Genomic DNA, 18621 nt, shown 5'->3' with positions numbered 1-18621 from the left:
GGGGGGGGGGGGGGGGGGTAACAGGAGCTCTAGCAACTCTAGCTTCGAGTCGAACGATCCGCTTGATGAGTCAGTGGTAACACAGCCACCATCTTCGCTATACATGTCACGATGACCACCATCATCTGCGTCGACACTAATGTAGTTGTCGAGTGACACCGCTCGACAATTTGTATCGATGCTGACGTAGGTGTAGAATTACCCTCATCTTTCTTTATTGCTCTCCTCATCTATAATAGTCACCTGTGACCTCCAGCAATACTATCATTCGTCACTACACTTTCATAAATATAAAGATGTCAATGTATCTTTTTAAAGTATTGTCAAAGGTAACTAACTACATGTGTAGTTAATATGTAATTGGCCTAAAATACTATATTTTTTATCTCTATTTGAATTCGCTATTTTTTTTTTGTTTTTCTTTTGGGTTGATTCAAAACGTTAGGGACAAATTTAACTGATAAAACTGGTTCAATAAATTAAAATGATAAGAACAATAAGAAGAAAAGAATGGATTTTAATAAAAATAAATATTGATAAAATAGTTTGGTAGGCATAGATTCACATTAATGGCTTATAAATTTTTGGTTATTGGTACTCCTTTATATTTGAATGTTGGAACATGGAATAATATTTGTCTCATGGATGTTGACTGTTGACCAATCAAGTATCTATTTCCCTATATTGAGATAATACCACTATAAATAGCACCAAGTGTACTGAATGAGACTATCAAGCTGCCTTTTTCTATTTTTTTTATTGGACCATTAGTTGTGGTTTCAGATCTGCTGCCAAATAATTTAATGAATGTTTTATTGGCAGGTGGTGTGGATGCCACTAATATTTTACAGTTTAATAGATTAATCGGTGTATTAACTTTTATTAAACTTCAATTATCAATTAAAGTATTTAAGCTAAAGTCAATAATAAAATATCTATTATATTTTTATAAGTCAATTTTAATCGTATCATTTTGGATACGGGACTCATCGACAATATTACATTCATTTTTAAAACCATTAAATAATTTATATTTAATAAATATAGAGAAACCATTAAAACCATAGTTTATTTTTGCGACCATATCTCTATAACATAAGTTACAACATATATAAAAAATATGTAATATTCCACTTCTATTATGACTCATAATTCTAATCAAACTCAATAAAGCAAACAAAGCCCAAATAAAATTCTATTTATCTCCAATCATTAAGGTATTTTTTAAATAAAAAAAATAGAAATTTAATATATCAAATATTTTGGGATAAGGGAGAATCGACACACAAAGTTCAAGCTGCTTGCTTTTAACATAATGTTCATAGTATATAAAGCTAATTTTAGTAAATTATGCATAATTGATGTCTAAAATCCAAACAGTCTCCATCAAATAATTGCCCCCCCAACACCAATTATGCACCATTAATCAACTTCAATTTGACATTTATGTATTGAATCAGATTGCGATTTTCCATGTTATTTTTGTTGGATGCTTATCTTTAACTATGATGAATTCCATTGGATTTGCTTCCATAATTGTATTTTTCACAAAAATAAAACATATGTGTCTTAACTCCCACCGGAGTATGCTAACCATCATTTAATACCAATCACTACAGCGGTATCTTTTTTGGGCACATTAATATCTGTGTGATGCATACACTCAACCGTAGCCGTCCACTTGCCGATCCCAGCAATCATCGGACGGCAGTCGTCTGAAGTCAATGCGTGACCCGCGATACATTTCTTACCTCTTTTTTACTTACCCGACGTGGTACCTTCATCGCGCGAGCGGCTCCCGCGTGGGACCCGTGGCCCACCTGCCATTTGACCGGCTATGCCCGGTGGACAGCCGTTGGGATTCAAAATGAGGAAGCGGAACCGAGTGGGCCCTCGAAGCGAACGGCACGGATCTCGTGTCGACTTCCGCAACGCGGTTCCTCGTCCGGACGATCGCCCGAAGGTGTCTCGAAGTTTAAACGTAGGGTTCGAAACCGCCTCCACACTCAAAAGATTGGACCTAAAAAGAACCAAGAAAAGGACCCCGGAGATGGAATAAAACAAATCTCTCCCCTCACTCGCTCATTCCGATCTGAAGGAGGGGGAAGCTGGTGGAGATCTCGGCCCCCGGCGTCATTTCGATTTGCCGAGGCGCCGGCTTCAGATCGTGTCTGTTCCATCGGAGAGGTGAATTAATTATTGGCTCTGTTTTCCCCAGTTTGATTCTGGTTTCGTTTGGGAGGGGGACCGTCCCCGATTAGGGTTTCAGCTCGGGCTCGCGCTCGGTGTGGCTATGATCGTTTGCTTGATGGAGGTTGTGGAAACTTTCGTCTTCGTGGGAATTGGTGGGTTTGCGATCCGTTTGTGTGGTTTGAATCGGAGAGGTTGAGAAGCAAAGAGAGGGTTGCGGGTTCTTGATGAATGGGCCTTTTGTAGGCCGCTTGCTTCCTTTTCTTGGGAAGTTGGGTTTCTTTTGCTTTTATTTCGTTAGCTCAGCTCGCCAATCTGAGATCTTTCTCAATTTGAAAAATCATTTTCGGAAATTTCCCTAAATTGATGAACTTGTTCTTTGCATCATCTACCAAATGCTGATTTGGGAGTTACTCTTCTAACATTGGTAACTTACTCTTTATTCTGTATAGTAATGTTTATGTGGTTTATTTATCCCTTTCATACTTTTGATTCTGCAGTCTATGGTGTTTCTTTGCTAGTGGAATCTGTTTCTGGCATCTTGGTTGCTTAATGATGGCTTCGAATTTGTATGCTGGTTGTTGACTTGTCTTGGAACGACAATATCAGTCGTGGGTCAAAAGAATGGCAAGTGACAAAGGAAAGAATTCTGTCAAAGGTGAAGCTTCTTCTTCCAACGCGGCTCATGAAGGGATTGGCCAAGAGATTCAGAAGCAAAGATCCTTAAATGGGTACCTGCTGAAAAGTTTGCTGCTCCTATGATTTTCGTTCTTTTCTTTATTCTAATGGCATTTGACAAATTATGCTTGAATAAAAATATTTTAGGCATCAAGTTTGGTTTACAGTTAGAGTTCTTTTTGAAGTTATTAAGATTTAATCAATGCTGAAAGATGACTTTTCTCAGTTAAAGCTTGGTGAAACGTATCTGACATGTTACTTTTTAATTTATTGTAGGAGAACCACCGGCCCAACACGGCGGTCAACCAAAGGACAGTGGACAGCTGAGGAGGTAAGATTCAGATGTAGATAATCAATAAGTCAGATATGTTGCTTTTGTAATACAAGGTTATTAACCTGCTGAGTGTTCTAAATGTGATAAGCAAGAAGGATTTTTCTGCAATTTTGCACTATGACTCAATGTTTTGATGTAAGGGGAATGCTAGACTGCTTTCCTTGAGACATGAAACTAGGTTGAAGTGAAAGATGCTATGGATATACTTGTATGTGAAGCTTATGATAGGCTGCTTTCCAATCATAATGGATGTTATTTATGCCTAAGCTCCTTTTTATCAAAATTGGTCTTATTATGCTCTGGTTGTCCTCGTCATAAATTGTCGCTTCCCGATTGTTCAATTCATATTTTCTGTGTGCATTACCTCTGATCATTTTAACAGCAGATTTGGATGACTGTAAATGTCTAATTGAAATACTATAGTGACTGTAATTGTCTAATTGACTGTAATTAAGACCTGATGGATGGAACTAGTTGAAGCATGTTCATAGTGACTTTTAATGTTTCCTTTACTTCTTGTATATCTATCTACTGGATAACTTGTAATATTTGATATTTATTTATTTTTTTCTGTTTCCCTTGCTTGCTCTTGATAAGTATACCAGAATGATTCTTAGGACAATAGCTTTGAGAAATGATGCACTCATTCACTAGTTTGATGCTGTATGTATGTCTTTCTTGCATTACTAACATTCCTTTGTTGAAGATATTAATCATTTCCAAATCATAGATTGAGTATTTCACCCGAGGTTTTGATTCTCTTTTTTGGTACTGATAACAGTCCTCGGACAGACTATTGTGATACTAGTATACGGATGGGCATACCATAAATTAGCATGTACCCTTACTCATTGGTGAAAGAGAGTGAAGATGAGAGAAGGTGGAAGAGGTGAAGCAAGAAGCAGAGGAGGCGGGGAAGGGTAAGAGGAGGAGGAGATGGTGGTGATGCAGCAAGAAGAGGTAGCTGCAATGCAACCGGGGAGGAGGTGAAGGACAAGAGAGAGAGAGAGAGAGAGAGAGAGTTAAACATAATGAGAGAAAGAGGAAGGAATATAGAAAATAATGACAATCGCATGCCAGTTGTCATAAATTAAAAAAATTAACACAACTTGATGGTAGGCTTGTTGCTAATTTAACATCTAGTATCAATCTACTTAGTGCTTGATATAGTGAGCCTATTGAGTTGCCAGTTGTCATAAACAAAAAAAATAACACAACTTGATGGTAGGCTTATTGCTAATTTAACATCCAATATCAATCTACTCAGTGCTTGGCATAATGAGCTTATTGAGCAGTACATCCTTTGAATTAGGCAATTTTTTTTAGTCTGTTATGTGATTGACTGTTGGACTAGTAAATTCTGGTTCATAATGATGGATACAAGTGATACTTTAAACCAGGGTTCTTAATTTCGATATGTACCGCACGATACGGGAGGTACGTACTGGTCCGAGAAGATACCGGTATGCGGACCACCCTCTATCGGACGGTACCGGTGTTTTGAGTGGTACCGACCGATACCGAGGCATACCCATCGGTACCACCTTGGATTTCGACCATTATCGAGGTGTATCGGTCGGTACACCCTGGTGTGATAGGTGGAGGTATTTTTAAGGTTTAAGGGCATACCGACGATATATACCGGAACGTACTGTACCGTGCATAGCTCGGTACGCTGGTTTCGATCGGTATTCAAAACCTTGCTTTAAACCTTGATTATCCCTACTTTATCCTTGTGTTGCTAATTTATCGTTTGATATTCCATATTAACGGTCTTGAATTTAATTATGTGGTTGTTTATTTTAGTTTATGCTCTGAATATGACAAGAACTCTTTTGGTTGCCATTTTCTTTTGCAAATTTTGGCATGGTACTTTGCTTTACGTATCTTAATAACAAATGTTTTTTATTGGATTTGCCAATTCATGCATCACATTGGCTATGCATGCAGGATGCCATATTGTACAAAGCTGTTGAACGTTTTAAAGGAAAAAATTGGAAGAAAATAGGTATTTATTTTAGTCTCACATAAACTGAGTTGCTTTTGGAGTTTTTTTTAATGTTTCATATTCCCTTATGCATATAAAATCTTATGTTGTCATGGGTTTGTTAGTGATCAAAGTATGAAACTTTTGATTTCCAATAATGCCCATATCGTGTTTCCTCTTCTTATCATTCTCAATCAACACTGTATATGGACATTGCACTTCTTTTGATTTTATCTTGATAGATCAAAAGAGAAAAAGGAATCTGAAAAATTAATGCTTAAATTGAGTAATATGTCAATAAATAATTAACCAATATGCACGTGTTATCGATAAACAATAGTATCATAAGTGTCATATGTGAAGAAAAGCATAACACAATCCACATCATCAATTATATAAGTTCTTTAATGAATAGTTTAGTATAATTACAAGAAACTATAATGTCCCAGTAGAGGCCTCATATAATGGTTGAACTTTATGTAACGATCGATATTAGTTGGTATGACCAATGGTCTATGTAGGTTAATATTGTTACATATAATATATATAAGGCTGGTGCCATACCAGCCGATTAGTTGCCAAAATCAATATCAAACCAAGATTTAAATTCTTGGTCCCAATTATTCCAAATCATCTGCCTGGATTATTTTCAGCTATTGAGCTTTATGTAGGACACTATTGATAGTAAATTAGGAATAGGAAAAAAAATCATAGCAATAATAATGACATATTTAAATCTTGTTTTTGTTCTAGTGCCATCGTTGTCTTTTTTATAATATTAATATATGTTATTATGTTATATATCTGACCCAAAATAGTTAGGACTTATGGCTTTGTTGTTGTTTTTATTATGTTATGTGAAGTACATAATTCTTATGTTGTCTTTATTTTCAGCTGAATGTTTCCCAGATCGGACTGATGTTCAATGCCTACATAGATGGCAAAAGGTTTTAAATCCAGAGCTTGTGAAAGGGCCATGGTCAAAAGAGGTGAGGTTATGTTAAATATTGTGATAATAATACATCTTTTGCCTTCTTCCTGAAAATTTGTTCTGTGTCAGCATTTGATTAATATAATTTTCTGTTTTTCTCTTCAATAGGAAGATGAAATCATAATTGAAATGGTAAAGAAGTTTGGACCAAAAAAATGGTCAACTATTGCACAAGCATTACCTGGGCGCATAGGGAAGCAATGCAGGGAAAGGTAAACAGTAAGAGCCACTACAACTTGCATGCCATTTTAGATTTATCTCAACTTAGATCACAACATGATATCTATGTTTTGCTTATGAAATTACAATTTAGTTGATGACTCCCAGATCCTTTGAAGCAAATGAAGGGTGAATTTTTTTAACATTTGTAAGATCACCATACTATCTGAATAGCTGGATGCAACAATACTTCAGAATTTGGGTTCTTTTGCATACCAAGCCATATTTTTTAATAAACAAAATCACAGTAAAAAAGGGATTGTCAGTATTAGGTTGCAATAACATATTATTAGGTTTCAGAGGATATGTTAATTTTCATTGGAGGAGTTATTCTTAGTTTTATGATAATCTAATCCATTTCTGCAGCATACTTGTCTAAATCAGAGAGCAATGGAACAGATTGAGTTCAATTTTAAAGGTTTTGATGTTCAAGATCCTGGACCTCAAGGATCATTGTAGGATGTATGGTTGGATACTCTGACACATTCTGCTAGAAATGTATCCCCTCATGAATTGTTCCAAGACTACTGAATAGCTTGCAAAAGCTCTTTATTATGCTGGTCTTGAATAAGCACATTTGAACCCATTATTGATCTTCAATGGTTCAATTAGCTCACTGATGTCATACAATCTAACAATGAATTGTTGGCATTTGGGTAATCATGTGGCTTAGTAAGTACATATAATTGCTATGCCAGTTCAGAGATAATATCATCATGTGAAAGATGTAAAATCTTGTGCTTGTTGCTTGAAGTGATTTGTTAATTCTCTTCTGTTTAAGAATTTTTACATGCTAAGTTCTTCTATTGGTAATTTATCTGCCATAGCTTCAGAAGATCTTGACAAAACATGATCTTTTCATTTGCATTCTGATTAATATGGAATACTACATTTCATACCCATGAGAGATTCTTTAGCATAATTCTTGTGACTAGTTTCTGGTTTGGAGTACCAAACACATTTATCTTTAGCTTGGGGCCATTCATTTTTTTGATATGGATATAAATAATATATTGAAACCATAGATATACACTTTCTAAAGAATATATTGTTCCTAAGTGTGACTATTCATTCCATAATGGAATTGTAATATTGCTGTGTTCATTGAAGGTAGCATATTTTTTTTATTGTTTTTGTTTCTTTACAATTATTTTTTTCTCTTTTGATATCATGTTTCTTTGATTTGGTAATTCATGATCCATGATTAACAACTTACTGACTTCTTAGAGAATGTATTGTAGGTGGCATAATCATCTTAATCCTTCCATAAACAAGGAGCCCTGGACTCAAGAAGAGGAAATAGCGCTTATTCATGCTCATCAAATTTATGGAAATAAGTGGGCAGAATTGACAAAATTTTTACCAGGCCGGTGAGATTAGAATGCTCTTAACTGTTTGATTTATAAACATAATGTCTTTGAGTGATTCTACTTCCATGATGATGCTACGCATGCCTTTCATACCTTTTTGATACTTGAATGGTTACTATTCTCTATCTGATGATGCATGTTGTGTTACAAGCCAACTTGATGGGATGATTGGCTTGCTAACTTCGTTGAGCCCAATCCATTAGCCAAGCCAAAATGCCTAGGATAAAGTTGATAGTAGTGCACCTATGAGACCCTTATAAGTTAATCTTAGTCTTATCCCCTTCTGATGTGGGACTAATCGGGTTGAATTATAAACTCCCCCACTGAAGGGCTTGATGTCCTTGTCAAGGCTCGTCATAGCCCAGACTAAATCTTAGCATGGTGCATGTGAGGTGTAGCCAAGTGGTGGCTCCACACCGTGATGAGTCTTTTGACTCCATCCATGAGTAGCCCTTTCCTATCTAAGTGTTCTCACCATGCTCCAATACTAGGTCAACTATGATTCCAATTGTCATGACTCGACCTGATGTGATAACTAGCCTGTTGACTTTATTGAGCTCAAACCAATAGCCAAAATGCTTAAGCTGAAGTTGATAGTAGTATACCAATCATACCCTTATAAGTCAATCTTAGTAGTGGCCACTTCTGATGTGGGATTAATCAGGGTATTACATGTCGATTGATTGTCTTGTCTGGTATTGTTCCACAGTGTTTATTTCTGTGTTGGGAGATTCACGGTTCAATGCCTGCTTTCTTGTACAGATGTCAATGTACTTTTTTGAAAGTAAATTTTTCTTGAGAATTTGTGATTTCATATACTTATATGAATATTATCTTGTTGACCTGTATATTATGCTGAGATTCTGCTTTTATTATATTCTCACTTAAGCTCATTTTAATCTCTACATCATTAAATTGAAAATTAGTTCAGTTTCAGGATAAGTGACAATTATTATAATTTCATTTGCCAAAATGACGATCTAGATTTGTGTGCTTTGCAACATCAGGACGGACAATGCAATAAAGAACCACTGGAACAGCTCTGTGAAGAAGAAATTAAATTCATATTTGGCATCAGGACTACTTTCACAGTTTAAAGGCCTGCCTAATGTGGAAAGTCCTACCCAAGTAGGTAATATGCAAAAAAACAATGATCATGGTCTAAAGGACAGGCTAGAAGTTGAGGATTCATCAGAATGCAGCCAAGCTTCAACAGCCAATGTTGGTTGGTATCAATCTGATGGAGAAATACCAAATACAGTTTCAGTGGATGATGACATTAAGCTGGATGGTGATAGTAATAGAAAAGAGATTCAGGATTCTCAGTTGTCAATGTGCACTAATGAATATTATGCTTCTATGGAGGAATTTGCACGTGCTGTTCCTGAAGTACAATGTGAAGCTTCTACATCTGCAAACTTGCTACCTGAGGAAATGTCTGAAAAAGTATCTGATCGGATGATTTTGGATGAGTTGCCTAATGATTCTTCATTAGAAGTTTCCCAGAAGTCATTTGAGCTAACAGAAGCGTCGGAGCATTATAGCTTATGTACTAGAAATAATGAAAATGCATCTGTTTTGTGGTCAAAATTTTTAGACCTGAAAGTCCCAACTTTTATATTAAACAATGATTCAAGATATGAGAAGCAGAACAATCTTTTGGCATGTGAAACTGATGGCTGCAACAACAACCTTTATGGGTTAGATGTTCATCAGGGAACTATCCAAGATTATCCTATTGAATTTGATACTTCAAACATTGTAAGTTTGGATTATTTCTCTGGTATAAACTGCCAAAACTCTTTTGGTTCTGAAGCTGGTGGAAGTCTTGGTTCATGTTCAAACCCAATATATCCTGTCAGTTCATCAGCTGTTCCTGGAATTTCCTATTGTAACAATTTGATGGCTGTGGTACCTCCATCTTATCTCTGTCCAAGTGATGAGAAGCTACAGAGAAATTCTACTCATGAAACCAGAGAAATTTTTGTTGGAGCTCATGATTCAGAGGTCATTACATGTTCTTATGATGGCTTTGCTTATTCCAGTTGCTCTTCTTTATGTCCCAATGATAGCAGTATACCTAATGTCTGTCTTCTTGAGGATAAGGGGCAGGAAATTGGGACTCCAAAGCATACACATACAGAAATGATGGTTTCGGGTACTCCTGATGCCAATCACAACATTACATTATCAGATGGAAATCCAACGCAGCCAGCAGAATTGCAGGATTCTGGAGCTCTATTCTATGAACCTCCACGTTTCCCAAGCTTAGAGATTCCATTTGTTAGCTGTGATCTCATACCTTCTGTAGATCTTCAGCAGGCGTATAGTCCCCTAGGGATTCGTCAATTGATGATGTCCTCTGTGAGTTGTTCTAAACCATACAGTCTCTGGGATTCACCTTCTCATGATGAGTCGCCTGATGCTCTGTTAAAAAGTGCTGCCAAAAGTTTCATGTGTACACCATCCATTATGAAGAAACGACAACGTGAATTGTCATCACCTATGGTGGAACAGAGAATAGACAAGAAACCTGGTATAGAGATGCCCTGTGGGTCATTACACTCATCACCTTTAAGTAACACTGAGAATTCTTCTATGGTTAACTTGAATGGTGCAGTTGTGTTGAATGAAATTTCATCAGGTTATGCTGAGGGAGGTTTTACTTCTTCGGACAACCAGCAGAAGGAACCTGTTCTTTTGGATGAGGACAAAGAAAATTTATGTCAGTCTTCTGGTTGTGCAACAAATGGAAATATTAATAAGGAAGTAAAGTCCTCGACTGACTTATCTGATAAAATGACATCATCTACAGTGACCATTAGTGTAGCAGCCAAATCTGATGCCGGTTCTTCAAGACGGAGAGTAAGTGTTATTTCATCATTTATATCTTTACCGTACATCTTATATGTGATAACCATGTACCATAGCGAAGATTTGTAGTTCATGTGGCTGATTGATCTTACAATGATAATGACTTAAATATTTTCATTCTTGCTTCAACCAAATATCCTTGAAGAAAATTTCTCTGTACGATGTATGTGATTCCACTAAAAGCTTGCTCAAACTCAAGGTGTTCTCAATCTTGTACTTTTTGAACAATAGCTTCTTTAGGGACACATGATAACTAGAAAAGAATACGGTATAGTTTAATTTAGTGGCATTTGTCAATGGTTGTAAAGTACAGACATGTTAGGCATATACGGGAGTATAAATATTTAAGATAAGTGTGCTTCTATAGATCTATTAAAACTGGTAGTTTTTAAATTGCTAAATTTCATTTTCTTGTCTTATACTTTTCTACTTTTTATTCTGTGATTCCTTCTATGTTCAATAGTAAACACTGCCTGTTTATTTGCTTTTGAATTGAAGCTATCAATCAACATCTGATATGATTAAGAAATGAATACATCTTTTGCAAGTCTCCGTTTAGGTTTGATGTTTTATCCAATGCTTTAATCTCTTTTTGCTATTTTTTTTTCTTTTTCAATATCAGTTTTTAATCTTTTAGTCTAAAGTAACTGCCTTAAATTTGGTATGGCTGTCTTATGTTGGTTGAGAAGGCCACCATAACATACTTCCAATGCTTCATTGTGTTTTCATATTTTAAGGATCTTCCACATTTTCATGGGCATATGACATGTCATCATCCTTGGATTGACATTGAAATCACTTGATAGTCCATGAAGTTTCTCATTGTTTGAAATTGTAAGCTGCCATGACAACATCCATTAGTTGCCTAATGTCTTGGATAGAGCAGGCTTTATGTGGCCCAAAAAACTTAAGCCCATTTATTAGTAATAGAGTTATCTAGTTATGTACATTAGCTTATTTGAATCTGGACCCTTGGGGTATCACGATCTTCTCTACTCTGATGTTATACATTCATCAAAATCCATTGTGTAGCACACACAATCCAAATTAACTGTTACTAAGCAAGACTTGGTAAGAATTGCTTCACGGTAGCAGTTCCATGCTATGATGCACCCCTTGCACCAGTCACTATTAGCCCTTCACTATCTAGTTTTTGATGTTGTGTATCTGTGGTCATAGGTCCACTGCAATGCCAATTATCATGACCAGGTCCAGTCAACCTACTAGCCTAATAACTTGTATAGAATGTTCTTATCCATGTGCCATGACATGCTTAAGCCCAAGTTAATTGTTGGAGGTCTGACTAGTCCTATGTATCAGTCCAATTCATTGTTATGCTCCATTACTGATCTATTGGGACATTAGAGGAAATTCTTAAATCTTAATTACATTCGTTTATAATTGAGTAATATATGTTTTAGAGTTTTAACTGAAACAGAATTAGTTGGTTTCTTTTCAGCTGCAAATTATGAATTTTAGTATAAATTTGTGTGTTTTATGTTGTTATACTTCCAGTTCTGATAAGAAAATCATTCTACTCTTGTGGTTCTTATGCAGCAGGCATCTCGGATTCTAGTTGAACGCAATGCTAATGGCCAAGGACTTTTTTCTCCACATGGCAAAGGACATTCTATGAATGCATCACCAGGCACTGGTGCTAAATTATTGAAAGTTCACTCTCAAAGGAGCTCAGAGAAAGCATCGAACAATGGCCAAATAGAAAATTCTGTTGAATCTCTACCTGATGTCCCTGCCTTCTTTTCTCCTATTGCCAGTGAAAATAAGAACTTACATTCAGTGTCCACTAAATCAGTAAAATCTGCTTCATTGATCCATCCTTCACCTTTTATGTTTGAAAAATGCAGTTCAACAATTGATGCGGACATTGGACACTTGAACATGTAAGAAAACTAGATAAACAAATTCTTGTTTTAGCTTTTGATCATTCAATTTTTCAGTACGATAGATTTTAGAATTATATATATGTATCTTGCGGGCTTTCATACAATGAGAGTTATCAAGCAGATTTATTCCATACTTGGTTGCATATGTTCCTCATCATGTTTTTAGCATTGTGAACATTAAGTATCTAAGTGGTGTTTCCATCATTGCCTAAGTTCTATGATTAGCTGTATCACACACATGAGATGGCTTCTAACGAGGTCTAGTACATTTTGAATGTAAATCTACAATTTTGTTTCTGTTTTAAATTCTAGTAAAAGATAAGGCCGTTCAATGCACAAGAAGACTCTTGAGGGATGTGAGGTCTGGTAAGGGTCAATGCAACCCCTTTTTCAAAGGAATTTTTATGTGGCTCTAACTTAATTACCTAGGTTGCAAAAGGAGCAACTTACTATCACACCGACTCTCACCCTCCTATTTGAGATTCTAGTATATAGCTATTCTTCTAATGAAAATTTTCCTCTTCCATGATTGTTCTATTGTTTCTTATTAATAGATTTCATGTTTTATTGTCAATTTAATCTAATATTAATGCTCATCAATTATTATTTCTTCTGATGACTTTTTATTCGATCAAGTTCTTTTGACTAAGATATCCATTCAATAATATTTTAGTGGATCATCAAACAAGGCATATCAATTCCTGATTTGACAGCATGGAATTTGCATGTATAAAAAAGTCTTTAAGAGAAGAATTACCCTTCCAATTATGAAAAAAGAGCTAGAACTCCAAATTTTGTGGTATCTTATGTTTCATAAAATTGTCTAATTTTATTGCTAGATCCCTTTTTTAATACCTAAACAATTACTTTCTCAATGGAATATATATCATGACACTTTAGTTTGATCATTTGAGTCACATATGTACTTTATTTTATTTTTCGTTTCCAATATTAATGGTAATACTAATGAGTATTTTTTGGACAAACTTTTTACAAATAAAATGCAATTTTGTTAGAAATATGCTTAAAGTGAGTAATTCCGTGGAAGTTGGGATTCAATAATGAGTGCTTTCTGCTTATATTATGGAGAATAATTTGTGCTGTGATACATTTTCTCTAATTCCAATATCCTTCTCCTTACAGTTTTGATGATACCCCTGGCATCAAAAGGGGAATTGAATCTCCTTCAGCATGGAAATCACCTTGGTTTATGAACTCTCTCCTTCCAGGAAATAGAATCAGCACTGATATGTTTGAGGTTAGACAAACCAATCTTAGTGATAGATACATGTGTATCCTGCTTCTGCTTTGTTTTTCGTCAATTTTTTGCCTATTCAGTTTCACTGTTTCTGATGAAGGTGTACTGTGATTTGCCTACAAGGAATTTGTTTTTAGACACTTTTAATTGAACCAAGAAGTTGCATATTGTGCACTCGGTAAATATTTTCCATTACACTGCAAGATATGTCGAAGAAATGCTAGTTAAGAGTTTTACAAACTAGTTGCAAACTGAATTTAACTTCACATCGGGCGCTCTTGCGAGAAATGTTAGCTTGACTACTAATTTACAGGAGAAAAAGAATATTAAGGTGGCATTGCATGTCCTGAGTGTTATGTTTTCTGTATTTAGATAACAGCCATAGGCAACATGTTCAGTTGGTCAACTTCTATTTTCCTATTGTGGCCTTGAGTCTAATGTTGTTAATCTCGAACTTGCAGCTTTTTTCTTTTCAGTTAAGGAATTTTCAGAATTCTTTAATCATTGTTCATAAAGTTAACCCTATTTCTCGTACCTAATTTTGCAGGATATAGGATATTTCTTGAGCCCTGGTGATCGAAGCTATGATGCCATCGGGTTGATGAAGCAGTTAAGTGAGCATACTGCTGCTGTAGTTTCAGAGGCTCAAGAGATACTGAGAAGTGGAAACCCTATCAAGATGCCACACGAACCGAAATTTGACAAGAAGAAATTCTCAGAAGAAAATGTTGAACCTGACAAAGAGCTGGATAATCAGTGTGTACCATCAAAAATCATGGTATTTGTCTCTTTTATCTCTGAAACAAGGTTTTTACTATACGTCTGCATTTATTTGGATGCTTTACCTGAATATACTTATTGCACATGTTTCCTTTTCATGCAACATTGTCATGTCTTTCTTTATAAAATCCTTTTATGGCACTAACTTGGATTCGACATCAGATTATTTGGAGGGAAATTCCTGTATTTGTTTAACCATGTCTATTTTATCAATTGAAAGTTAAATGAATTAAAAGAAAATGTCTTGAAGCATTTTACATGAAGGTCTTTTTAGCAATTAACTTTTTTTGCATTGTGATTATGCGGTACATTTCGTCACTTTTTGTCATTGGTATACAAGGCTACTAAACTTCCCTGAAAACTATTCAAATATACATGCTAAAGTTTCTCAAAAATTGCAAATATTTTCCAATTGTTTATGATACATCAATATGTTGAACAATTCTGCAGGCTGAGGCCCGAATCCTTGATTTTAGTGGATGTGGCACACCTGTCAAGAGATCAGAAAATGTGAAAGCAGGCAGTACAGAGACATCTGTAAGCTTTTCAAGTCCATCTTCATATCTTATGAAGGTTTGCCGATAAAAGCTTTTGGGCATCAAGCAAAAAATATCTGCCTTCTCTCTATATTAATATGTAAATGCCCCCTTGCAGAGATTGCTTTATTAATTTATTTTATCCCACCTTTCTTCTTTTTGGTGTCATCAATTCAACGGCCAGGCCATTTTCAATTACAAGACAGCACTGGGGCTTTATTGAAGAATGACATTTGATCTATTATAGATATAATACAATATCCTCTATTGTGTCATGTTTTTTAACTGATCCATAAAGCTTATATTTCTGGGTTGCATAAGATATTTTCCAAATTTGCATTTCTCTTCTCAGCAAATATGTGTTTTTAACAGACATCATTTCAAACTGCAAATCCTCTTCAGTTGTTTTTGTGCAACCTTAGCTTTTTCCTTGATGTCTTAGGAGAAATAGCAGAGTTACCAAGGAGGCATTTATAATCCATGATAATGTGTGATCTTATTCTTTCTTTTATGGGGACTTGTAAACAAATGAAGCATTGAACAAGCATAGTGAATTCTTTAGTTAGATGATCTTTAGATCCCTTGATTTAATAGTTCAATAATAATGGCTGAGCCTCCTTTTTAGCTTTCTTGCAGGATATTAGCTTCATGATGTCTCTCTCGGAATTCTGCATTTTAATCTCATTATTCTGCAATGGACAATTTGACTCACATAGTTCTGCTGCTCTTTCTCTCTCCATGTTACATTACAAAAATGGTTTTGTTAAGTTCCAAGCATGAAGCCATCCTTGTAATTTTCATGATTTTGAGCCAGCTTCTAATGAAACAGTACTTTTAAGTTCATGACAATACACACAATGTATGCTGTTTGCCTCCTCCTATAGTAGGGAAGAGTGCCATGGACAGAGACGAATGGGAGATGTGCCATATTCATGATAGCATAACTATCTTATTCTTCTACCCAATACAAATTTTCTCAATGTTCAACTGTTCAATGCAAAATATATTGTGCAAGTTACCTTTTTGCAGTGCCTTTGTTGGCAACTTACTGTCATACTGCATGATATCAGAATGATCAATCTTGCCAATTTGTTGGTCGGAGAAAATAATTAAAAGACATTATTGAAACATTTTAACTAATTCTTTGGGTAGTCTTTATAATGAAAAGCTATGTTTATGTTCATAGGAAAAGACTTCTGTTAATGCTTTGGAACAAGAAAAGTGCAACTTCTCTTACTATTGTCATCATTTTACCAAACATAATTCTGATATCATCATGGTGCATATGAATTGGCACTGCCAAATAAATAAATTCCAAATCGAAAGAGCATTCTTTGTCTTGTTTTTATGATGTGAATTCTTGAGGCTTCCAACATTGTCTAAGGGAATTAGTTATGACGACTTAGAATGTAATTAACAGCATGTACTAAGCTAGGCATATATATATATATATATATATATATATATATATATATATATAATATGAATAAATTTTTTAATAAGTTTCAAGTTTTTTATTTTTTGCATAGAGTATTCCTTTTTGGTTTATTCCCACGAAACATCTCTATATTTTTTAAAAGATAAAATTATCATCAACCTTTGTCTCATCGATTGTTGCTTTTACCTGGCCACCTTCATTCCTCATCCATCTCTGGCATCATGTCCTGATTCACTTCCACCCCATTGTCTCACCTTGTTCTCTTCATACATCTTGCCCGTCGTAAAATCTCGACACCATTAACTCTCCATTGAGCTAATAATTGTATTTCTACCATTCACTGTGACAAGAGTAACTTTGCCATCATCGACGGGTCTCACCATGCACTACAATGACAATTGTGAAGCTTGCAAATGAATAGGGGAGAGGAGGTGAGGGTGGTGGTCACCGACCCATCGACAATGATGGGGTCGCTCCTACTATGGTTGTAGAGGTGTAACTATCAACTTAATTGGGAGTTAGTGGTGCCTAGATTCGAAGGAGGGGAAGACAAATAAATTGAGCATGAGTCAGACGAAAGCTATGGATAATCTCATCTTTTATTAAATAAGGGGCGTGCTACGTGAATAAACAAAAACAAAGAACACGTCGTGGGAAAAAATAAAAACTTCAAATTTTTAAAAATTATTATATATATAATTTCAAATTTTTATCCTATATATATATATATATATATATATATATATATATATATATATATATATATATATATATATATATATATATACACACACACACACACACACAATTTTATATTATGTTTGGCTAAAAATATTCAGAGTATTTTAGGGTGTTTGTATTTTTATATATTTATGTAGGTCAAATAGACTAACATAAATTGGGCTAATTACATATTACCCAATGTAGTTAACTACCTTTAACATCTCGGTCCCTACACTTTAAAAGGTTTCATTGACATCCCAATAGTTACGAAAGTGAAACATATAGGTTCATTTATCCTAACATCGTTGATTTTATCAATGAATTCACAAAAATATAAGGTAAAAAAATAATTTTAACGTTTCAATTGGTGGTGACGAATGACATTAGTGGTGGTAGATGTAAAGTGGCGACAAAGCGCTCTACAGCTCCATCACGGAGCAACATTTGCGGCACGGAGTCATCAGTACCGGTCTCGGAATCATCAAGAGCCTAGAGTTGACTCCCCCACCCACTCTCTAGAACCCTCGATAACACCTCTGCCTTACTCTTCCCCCTCATGCTCACCCTGCTATTGCCACTGACCAAAGCTCTCATGGCTGCCTTTGCCCCGTTCACCTCCTTGACATCCCCCACCGTCTTGTTTCCATCGCTCTTTACTAGGTTCAGTAGTGTAACTGCAACGTTTTCTCTCGCCCTTCTACTCCCCCCAACCACTAGATCCACTAGGACACTAATGTTGTCCACCCTTTGGAATGACTTTATGCTATCATCGCATCCTGTCACCCAGGCGATTACCACCATCGCATCCTCCACTACCACCCTCCACCTATCCTTCACCACCAGGAAGAGGGGCGACATGATGCCCAGCTCAATAAGGGCAATGCTGTTGAGAAGGTAGAGGGTCAAGCAGAAGAGGGCCTTAAGCACATCCTTGATGGACCTAGTTGGTGTGCTAGGAGGGGTGCCAAGGAGGTCCATAAGGGCGATGACGAGTGGCTTCTTTGACCCAATGATGGAGCGGTATGCTTCGATGGAAAGGAGGCTGTAAAGGGTTACGACGCCGTGTTGGGCGACGACGGGAGAGAGGAGGTCGAGGGCGACATTGAGGGAGTCGAGGATGCTCGGGGTGCACATGAGCACCTCATGGGTAGAGATGAAGAGGTTAAGGAGATCAGTAACAATGTCCTCCTTAGCCTTGGTTGCGGACGAATGATGGTGATGGTGGTTAAGGAGGCGGGTGGTAAGGAGGGACACGATGCTAGCATCGATGAGAGAGGAATGCATCTCTAGGTCCTATTTTGATAGGTGACGAATCTCCACAACGGCTTCGGTAGTGAAC

General features: G+C 36.1%; 2 protein-coding genes across 6 annotated transcripts; one reads left to right on the top strand and one right to left on the bottom strand.

Moving 5' to 3' along the window:
- Positions 1-2061: 2061 nt before the first annotated feature.
- LOC103976479 (transcription factor MYB3R-1) lies at positions 2062-16034 on the top strand. Of its 5 annotated transcripts, none has more exons than XM_018822668.2 (13): positions 2062-2187; positions 2691-2921; positions 3145-3199; positions 5153-5210; positions 6084-6178; positions 6289-6392; positions 7641-7769; positions 8777-10634; positions 12204-12544; positions 13691-13805; positions 14353-14583; positions 15036-15122; positions 15758-16034. In XM_018822668.2, the coding sequence occupies exons 2-13, from the start codon at positions 2815-2817 to the stop codon at positions 15899-15901; spliced, it is 3324 nt and encodes a 1107-aa protein (XP_018678213.2). In that variant the 5' UTR covers positions 2062-2187; positions 2691-2814; the 3' UTR covers positions 15902-16034. The 5 variants fall into 5 exon arrangements, with proteins under 5 accessions (XP_018678213.2, XP_064994608.1, XP_064994610.1 ...); XM_065138536.1 differs by having other exon boundaries at positions 12201-12544; XM_065138538.1 differs by having other exon boundaries at positions 12201-12544; positions 15747-15903.
- A 1737-nt stretch (positions 16035-17771) lies between these two features.
- On the bottom strand, positions 17772-18566 carry LOC135631634 (uncharacterized). The gene has a single exon (XM_065139372.1). It carries the CDS (start codon positions 18564-18566, stop codon positions 17772-17774), a length of 795 nt encoding a protein of 264 aa, XP_064995444.1.
- Positions 18567-18621: the final 55 nt, after the last annotated feature.

Source organism: Musa acuminata, chromosome BXJ3-2, assembly GCF_036884655.1.
Source record: "Musa acuminata AAA Group cultivar baxijiao chromosome BXJ3-2, Cavendish_Baxijiao_AAA, whole genome shotgun sequence".
NCBI lineage: Eukaryota > Viridiplantae > Streptophyta > Magnoliopsida > Zingiberales > Musaceae > Musa > Musa acuminata.
This window is presented reverse-complemented; position numbering and strand designations above follow the sequence as displayed.

What these genes read in the sequence shown, in the direction of transcription:
- LOC103976479 (XM_065138536.1), top strand. Translation starts at nt 2,815, where the DNA reads ATGGCAAGTGACAAAGGAAAGAATTCTGTCAAAGGTGAAGCTTCTTCT. An exon ending in AAGCAAAGATCCTTAAATGG is followed by an intron (nt 2,922 to 3,144) that starts GTACCTGCTGAA and finishes AATTTATTGTAG; the next exon opens with GAGAACCACCGGCCCAACAC. An exon ending in ACAAAATTTTTACCAGGCCG is followed by an intron (nt 7,770 to 8,776) that starts GTGAGATTAGAA and finishes TTGCAACATCAG; the next exon opens with GACGGACAATGCAATAAAGA.
- LOC135631634 (XM_065139372.1), bottom strand. Translation starts at nt 18,566, where the DNA reads ATGCATTCCTCTCTCATCGATGCTAGCATCGTGTCCCTCCTTACCACC.